The sequence below is a fragment of the Microplitis mediator genome, chromosome 2, assembly GCF_029852145.1.
Source record: "Microplitis mediator isolate UGA2020A chromosome 2, iyMicMedi2.1, whole genome shotgun sequence".
NCBI lineage: Eukaryota > Metazoa > Arthropoda > Insecta > Hymenoptera > Braconidae > Microplitis > Microplitis mediator.
The window spans coordinates 13778420-13787543 of NC_079970.1; the positions used below are offsets into that span (position 1 = coordinate 13778420).

At 29.6% G+C, this 9124-nt stretch overlaps 1 protein-coding gene across 1 annotated transcript; it reads left to right on the plus strand.

The window, feature by feature from the left end:
* The first annotated feature begins 2602 nt into the window (after positions 1-2602).
* Positions 2603-8564, plus strand: LOC130663645 (probable 39S ribosomal protein L24, mitochondrial). Its single transcript, XM_057462994.1, has 5 exons — positions 2603-2871; positions 2956-3138; positions 7825-8027; positions 8111-8297; positions 8369-8564. The coding sequence occupies exons 1-5, from the start codon at positions 2770-2772 to the stop codon at positions 8453-8455; spliced, it is 762 nt and encodes a 253-aa protein (XP_057318977.1). The 5' UTR covers positions 2603-2769; the 3' UTR covers positions 8456-8564.
* The last annotated feature ends 560 nt before the right edge of the window (positions 8565-9124 follow it).

The window sequence follows — 9124 nt, forward strand, 5'->3', positions numbered from 1 at the left end:
TGAAGTTATATATAATCATGCATGATTATATATGGGGTCATATATAATTATATATAATTATATATGACCCCATACATAATTAGATCTGATCATACCTGGCTGTTATAAGCCCATATATAAGTATATATGATTAGATCTGATTATATATAATTCTATATATAATTAGATCTGATTATATATGAGTCTATGTATAATTAGATATGATCATACCTGGCTGTTATGACCCCATATATAATCATACATAAGTCTATATATGATCAGATCTATTTATATATAAGTCTATATATAGTTAGATCTGATCATACCGGGCTGTTATGACCCCATATATAATCATGTACAAGTCTATATATGATCAGGTCTAATCATATATGAGTCTATATATAATTAGATATAATCATACCTGGCTGTTATAACTCCATATATAACCATATATGAGTCTATATATGATCAGATCTGATCATCTATAAGTCTATGCATGATTAGATCTGATCAGATGTGATTGATACAAACCCATATATAATTAGATATAGGCCTATATATAATTAGATCTGATCAGACGTGACTGATATAAACCTATATGTAGTTATATATGTCTATGTATGATTAAATCTGATCAGATTTCATTGATATGAAACCTATAAATATTTAAACATATGTATATATATATATACATAACCTGATTAAAAGAAACGATTCGAAACGATTTGCAATGTTAAATGCTTATAAGAAGGGTGATTCAAAAGTATTCAAAGTATTCAAAAGCATTAAAAAGTATTTAAAATTTTTTTTTTCTAATCGTTTCAACCGTTTCTTTTAATAAGGGTATATATATATATATATATATATATATATATATATATATATATATTAAATAATATGACAATTTTTTAATATCAATGTCATTAAATTTTTATTCTGTCGACTATCAATCAAACTTAAATCCCCAATACTTAAAAAATGTTCAAAGGTTTCGGCAGCAATTTAAAAATATAAAGTATCAATTTGATTATTTGAGTTAAGTAATGCCATAAACGTTTCTTAATTGTAAGTGTATAACAGACTAGAGGATCAGATTACAAACCATCGATAACCAAAGTTAAGCAGCATCGGCGTGGGACATAAATTGGATGGGTGACCTCGTAGTAAAATAATTGTCGATGGCTAATGATTTTTTTTTTTTTTTTATTTAATTTTAACTGACATTGATATTGATGAAGACAATAAATCCTAATTAAACTACTTAATTAATAATTTACAGATATTCTAAATGAGATTCTAAAAATGACTATATTCGTTCATGCATGATTATATAAAATCATATATGATCATGTATAAACAGATCAAGTTATGTATGATCAGACCTGGCCAATTTTTGGATCTGATCATATATAGACAATTATGCATGATCATATATGATTAGACAAAATCTTTTTTCATCGGGAGCCACTTGGACATCAGTCAGAATAGCTTCCTAAGACCTCAAAACGTCATCTGATGAAAACTCGATTTTCGAAAATCAGACCAAAACCAATAACTTCTCTTTTTTCAAAAGTTTGCAATTTTCTTAACGGAAAGTTAAAAAAATCAGACGCCCTTTTGGCTTTAGACTTAGTGACCAAAACCAAAAAGGCATATAAAAATATAAGTCCTTTTGAATTTAGTAACGCGATATTATTGGAGGGAGTGCGGATAATATATGTATTAGAATATGCATTATTCGAGACAATATGGTTTTTCGATTTATACCGCGCTGATAAAATAATTTTGATTCATTTTTTAATATAACTTTATTTCTACTAGGAAAAAAAAAGTAAATGAAAAAATTGATAATTAGCTTTTTCAAAAATAAATATGTCCATTATTTTTTTCCAATGTGATCAATTTTGAGTTTGATATGCGTTTCCAAAATTTTTCGAAAATTTATTTTTGTTAATATTTTGGAATTCAAGATTCTAATACAAAAACTAAAAAAGTAGACAGATTTTATAAAAATAAATGAAAAAAAAATTTTTTTTTCGAATCGAACGATTATTCAAGTAGTTATGACCTTCCAAAGGATGTAATTAAAAAATTTTAAAAAAATTTAAAAATTTAAAAAACGGAAAATTGGCATCTAAATTATGATGAGTAAACGAGAATATTTCAATTTCATGAAATTAGATTGTTAGATGACGTCAGCAGAGCTTATGAAAGTTTTATTTTTTAAATTATCGTTTATGTATTGAAAAAAACATTTTTTTTTCTAAATAGACATTTAGGATTTGAAAAAACGCGCCATTCCTCACTTTCAATACGTAAGTAACTTACATTACATCGGAGACATGCTCTGCCGAAAATAAATATGCGGATAGTAAATTTACGTCAAATTGTGTAGGAAGTCGTATATAAATTGTCGTCAAAAACGGAAAAGTCCGAAGTTGACGGACATTTCACGAAAAATTCAAGGAAACTTTTGTAAGTAAAATTTTGCTAAAGCAAACTGTGCTGTTAGAGTACATTGTTAAGTTTACAGAGATTTGGGAAAATTTTCATCAATTAATTAAACAATTATTTGCAGTCAATTTGGCATGAAATGAAATTGCGGCCATAACTTTCTGTCAGTTTGCAGCTATCAGACAGTATGTACATCATATCTCAGGTCTCAGATCTCACATCCTACTATCAGTTGAACGACCAACAAACACAAAAAGTACAGTACGCAGTAAAAGTTAGGTTAAGTTTTTAAACAATTAAACTTATTTTCAAATTTATCATAACAAAAAAGCGAAAATGAGAATAAAGAAACCTTATTCATGCCTTCAACATGTTGCTGAGTGGTCGAAAAAATATGCGAATTTGCCTGATCGTTATATAAAACGAGCTATGGAACAAGTATATTTATAATGTGTTACTTTATTATAAGATTTACTGTCTAACTTAATGTTCATTAACTAAAGATAATTCAATGATTTTTAGGTTTATTATGAAACTCCCAATGATCCACGTTATCTACCCAGAACTGTCCAAAGAACAAAGTGGCAATTTACAACCCATCGTCCATGGACGAGAGAATTTTACTTTGATAATTATCCCAGCAAAAAAATTCCGTGCCATCATGTTGAACCAATTAAGGATTGGAGTTTTTTTCGTGGAGACAGGGTATAAATCTGCAATTTTTAACTTGTCTTTACCGGTTTTTATTTTTTTTTTGGGAAAAAATCAGTGGTGTAGAAAGAATATTTCAATACTATCAGCAATTTGCCGCGGCCCTAACGCAACTGTCCAAGTATCATTACTAAATCTATTCCATTTGAATTAAAATTCCTTATCGAATCGTGTACACGATGATATACTTTATTTTTATTATCATTGAAGTCTGATGCGACAAAGGTTTCCATTCGTACTTGAAGATTAATTTAAATAATCGTATAATATAAAAACCAGCACACGCTCTAATTTTTTCGTAACTGCTGTCTAATTCTGAGAAGCAATTTTTTTATCTTTCAAAAGCAAAAGATACCAAAAAAAAAAAAAAAACTGTTAAAATTGTTATGGTTCTCCAACGAACTTTTGTTCGTATTTGAAAACTCATCCAATGTCTAATTGTGTATGTTCTGAAAAAGTAGTGTTCTGATCGATTTCATGAGCTTGACATTAAAATGGAAATAACTAAAGAGATATGCAGAATTTAAAAAAAACTATCAGAAATATTTGTAGGGAATAAAATTCCGTGTAGAAAAGTTCGGGGATTCCGGCGGTTAGTCGGCAGAATTCCTAAAGAATTCATATTTGTGTCAAAATAGGACTTCCAGATGAATTCCGGATGAAAACTAGAAATGCAATTTTATCGTAACGGATGGTGAGAACTTCAGTTAAAAAAATGAATATCAGTTGAACGTACATAATTGCAAAAAGATGCAGTTAAGAAAAATAATGTAGGATTTCCCAGATAAAAAGAAAGGTTTAATCTGGGAAAAATTATTGTCAAGAGTAACCGATAGGAAATTGTCGATTCAGTGTCTTGCAGGTAATAATTCATCGAAATTCGATCGTTGTTTAAATGAATTGACAGATATTTAATTTATACCGATGCCCTAAAATTTTTTTTCGAACACCGGATATATTCTGGAGGAATTCTTATAAAGCTCCGGTGAAATTTCAGCTGATTTATAGCGGAAAATTACATGAATATTCAGTGATTTATTCTTAAGGTGAATAATTTTAATTTTTGATTCAGTCTACTGCCAATAATTCCACCGGAGCTTTATAAAAATTCCTCCAGAATATATCCGGTGTTCGAAAAAAATTTTAGGGCATCGGTATAAATTAAATACCTGTCAATTCATTTAAACGACGATCGAATTCCGATGAATTATTACCTGCAAGACACTAAATCGACAATTTCCTATCGGTTACTCTTGACAATAATTTTTCCCAGATTAAACCTTTCTTTTTATCTGGGAAATCCTACATTATTTTTCTTAACTGCATCTTTTTGCAATTATGTACGTTCAGCTGATAATCCTTTTTTTGACTGAAATTCTCACCATCCGTTACGATAAAATTGCATTTCTAGTTTTCATCCGGAATTCATCTGGAAGTCCTATTTTGACACAAATATGAATTCTTTAGGAATTCTGCCGACTAACCGCCTGAATTCCCGAACTTTTTTACACGGGAAATTGTCTACAAAAAAAATCTCATGACATTTTGTAATAAGTCTGATAGTTTCAAAGCAGAAACAATAATTTACGCCTTTAGGTACAAAAATTTTTTATTTACATACGACTTTATACACTGGTCACAGAAATTAAGGGATAGAAAAAAAATCCGAAATTTTTAGGTGATTTTCAACATGCTGTAACTCGGTGAAAAATGGTCGTATAAGAAAATTGAAAAAAGCAAATTGTAGCCTTAAGTTTCTAGGTTTCAGATCTGGACCTTAAAATTTTTTATCATGTACGGTTCCGGAGTAATCATAAGAAAACCAACGAAAAAAAAATTTCCAAAATTTTTGCTGGTCTTTCAATACCTCTATGGACAACAATAAATTTTTTTGAATAATCCGACTATCTGACTTTTCTAGGAAATTTTATGCCCTTTAATTTGGTGGCCTTAAAAAGTCTCTACGACAATTTGGCGCCGAGTTATCATTGATCAAAGCAAAAAAGTCCATTTTGGCTTTGATAATCAAAAACTTCGGATGTATTGGTCGTACAGAGAATGGAAGCAGGGTTTTGAAAACTGGAAAACATTCTCTATAAGGCAAAATTAGTGGCATTTGATAGAAAAAATTTTTTTAAAGCGATATTGTTTAGTAAAAAACAGGTCAAAATTCACAAATTTAAGGATATTCGGAAATCTTGCTATAACTTTGGATATAACCGATGAACAAAGGATATCTTCGTCTTTTTTTCAACCTTAAAGTGTCCTGAAAAAACCCTGAAAATTTCAAATCGCTGCGATTTTTCTTTCTTAGTACCCCGAAGCTTTAAATTTATCGATTTTGTCGAAAATCACCATAATTGGTAGTATCTCGATTTTTGTTTATTTTTTCGATTTGAAAATGTTTTTTTCACCGATAATCTTCATTTCTTCGATCAAAAAGATCGATTATCGAAAAAAATTGAAAAAAAAAAATTTTGGAAAAAATTTTTTTTTTTTTTCAAAAATTTTTTTTTTTCAAAATTTTTTTTTTTGTTGTATCTGCAATGATTCATCATTGTCGAAAAAAATTCCTAAAATTTTTTTTACCGCCGGCATTAGAGTTACCCAAAGCGTATGTTTGTTAAGTTGACATTTAAAGCAGATGCAGTAAAAGATTTCCGAATATCCTTAAATTTGTGAATTTTGACCTGTTTTTTACTAAACAATATCGCTTTAAAAAAATTTTTTCTATCAAATGCCACTAATTTTGCCTTATAGAGAATGTTTTCCAGTTTTCAAAACCCTGCTTCCATTCTCTGTACGACCAATACATCCGAAGTTTTTGATTATCAAAGCCAAAATGGACTTTTTTGCTTTGATCAATGATAACTCGGCGCCAAATTGTCGTAGAGACTTTTTAAGGCCACCAAATTAAAGGGCATAAAATTTCCTAGAAAAGTCAGATAGTCGGATTATTCAAAAAAATTTATTGTTGTCCATAGAGGTATTGAAAGACCAGCAAAAATTTTGGAAATTTTTTTTTCGTTGGTTTTCTTATGATTACTCCGGAACCGTACATGATAAAAAATTTTGAGGTCCAGATCTGAAACCTAGAAACTTGAGGCTACAATTTGCTTTTTTAACTTCCCGCTAAGAAAATTGCAAATTTTCAAAAAAGGGAAGTTATTGGTTTCGGTCCGATTTTCGAAAATCGAGTTTTCATCAGATGTCGACGTTTTGAGGTCCTAGGAAACTATTCTGACTATTCCCGGGTGGACGTCCGTCCGTGTGTGTGTGTGTGTGTGTGTGTGTGTGTGTGTGTGTGTGTGAACTTTTTTTTGTCCGACGATATCTTTGGAACGGATGAACCGATTTGAACGTACTTGGTGGCGATCGAAAGAGCTCACCAAAACTTAGTCTTGATTAGATTTTGGGGTAAATCGGTCATGTAGTTTACAAGTTATACAAAGAATAAGAATTAAAAATTTTTTTTTATTTTAGTTTTTTATTGATTTCTCAGAAACGACTCATACGATCAACTTCAAAATCTAATCAGCTCTAGAACTCAATAAAACACGTCGATTGCCGCCTCAATCATCAAAATCGGTTCATTCGTTCGAGAGTTATCGCGGGAGAAAGAAATGGTAAAAAACAGTTTTTTGCGAATATCTTCGAAACAACTGAACCAAACAATTTCAAAATTTTATCAGCTCTAGAACTCAATAAAATACGCCGATTGCCGCCGCAACCATCAAAATCGGTGAATTCATTCCTGAGATATCGTGGGAGAAAGAAATGCTAAAATCGGTTTTTTTTTAAAACAATGGCACACTAAAGTATTTTCGAGCTCGAAAATGTATCCACAACAACGTTTTCGAGCTCGAGGAGCTCAAAAACAGCGGGAAGTTTTGGGGCTGGCCCGCAGGGTCAACCGATAGACAGATTTTTTAATTTTCTTATACGACCATTTTTCACCGAGTTACAGCATGTTGAAAATCACCTAAAAATTTCGGATTTTTTTTCTATCCCTTAATTTCTGTGACCAGTGTATAATTATCTATATTTTTCATAAAGTTATGAGTATTCAAATATTTTTTATCTAAAATTTTCAAAAATTCATAACTTTTTCAAAAAGCAATGAAAAACTTCGAAAAAAAACATGAATGTGTTTTTCAACAAGAACTATATAACATGTCTAAAAATCGGCTAAATGAATAATGGTCAAACCCACGATTTCGGTGATTTGGCGTGGAATGCCCCATACAACCGTACGTACATATATATAAACTTTTGAACTAATGACGTTTTTTGGTATTTCTCGGCAAAATAAAACATGACAGTAAAATTCTTTAAAAATTGTACCATGAGACTCTCTCAACGGTTATATTTCTAAAAGAAATATACTTAATAATATGTGCAATATTTTTTACGAAACACAAATTTCATAAATATAAATGTAATTTTATTATATTGAGCATAATATACTCAATATATTCAGAAAACTGTAAACATCGTGTCAATTTTCATGTACAAATATTTGAAACCATGAAAAGATACACATTCTAATCAAGACCTTTCTAACAATCCCAATTTCAATCACATTGACTTATGTGCACAAAATTTTCCTGATTCACTTAATAATGAAAATAAGTACAGATTAATTTTTTTTCGTATTTATTTATTTTTTGTTTTTATTAGGTTGAAGTACTAGTAGGTCGCGACAAAGGTAAACAAGGTATAGTCCAACAGATTATCCAAGAAAGAAACTGGATTATAGTTGAGGGTCTAAACACAAAACTTGTGTCAATGGGTAAAACTAAAAAATTTCCGGGAATATATATATTAGAAGAGCAACCATTATTGGTGACGACAGATGTGCTTTTAGTTGATCCAAGTGATTTGTCAGTATTCAAGGATCTTAAATGTGTATTGTTAACTTTTTTTTGCTTATCAATGATTTTCAATATATGTACTCAATTTTCAGGCAGAGTACTAAAATTGAGTGGAGATACACTGAAGAAGGGGAAAAAGTTCGTGTTTCAGTTCGAACAGGACGAATTATACCAATACCATTAAGTAATTTAGAAACAATCGACTATAAACATCCAAATCTCTATCGAGAACAGTCAAAAGATACAACGAAGGCAAATGTAGAGAAAATTACTTTCAAGGTAATTCCTTAGCTAATACTCGTGTAATTTATTATTTCAATGTATTAATTCTAAGTTTATATTATCTTTAGCCAGTACTAAAAACTTTTGAAATGGATATCATGGATAGTATGGGAATTAAAGAAGACCGAATACCTAAAAAAACTTTTTGGTATTGAAGAATATATAATGGTACTATTCAAAAATAACACCCGTGTAACTTAATAAAGTAGATTAATATGTTTAATATCAACTTCATTTGTTTAATACAGAATTGATTAATAATTACATTTTTTGCGAGTTAAACTTTAACTTTTTGAAATTAATTTCAGCAGTTTAATTTTCCTGATTCGGAAAATAAACTACAACTTGGAACTGTTGGAGTCATAAAAAAAATCTCTTCTCTTGTATAGTCGGTATTTGAGCCTTGACTACTATAGTAGTCCCATTGATAGTAGGGGTATAGGAAATACGTACTAAGTAATGGTAGTGGGACGACGACTTTTTGGTTCAGACGGCTATCGTTACACACTATTCGTTGAGGTCATTACTTTTTCGCTAAAAAAGGCATAAAGAAATGAGTGAGGGTAGCATACTTCCAATAAATAATTTAACATTAATTTCAAAATATTTTTATAATACCATGCAAAATCTGTGAGTGATTTAATATATATAATATATATATTAATAATATAATATATAATATATATAAAATTTAAAAACAAATGAATCTAATATAAAAAGTCTTCGCCATTGAAAAAATGGTTAAATTCAATTAAAAATATCATTGATTATAGCAGTATAATTATAATTTTGAAGACTTTATAAATTTTATTTATGTTTTTATA

Coding starts and splice junctions, on each gene's coding strand:
- LOC130663645 (XM_057462994.1), top strand. CDS start 2,770: ATGAGAATAAAGAAACCTTATTCATGCCTTCAACATGTTGCTGAGTGG. Junction 2,872..2,955: donor TAAAACGAGCTATGGAACAA/GTATATTTATAA, acceptor AATGATTTTTAG/GTTTATTATGAAACTCCCAA. Junction 3,139..7,824: donor GTTTTTTTCGTGGAGACAGG/GTATAAATCTGC, acceptor TGTTTTTATTAG/GTTGAAGTACTAGTAGGTCG.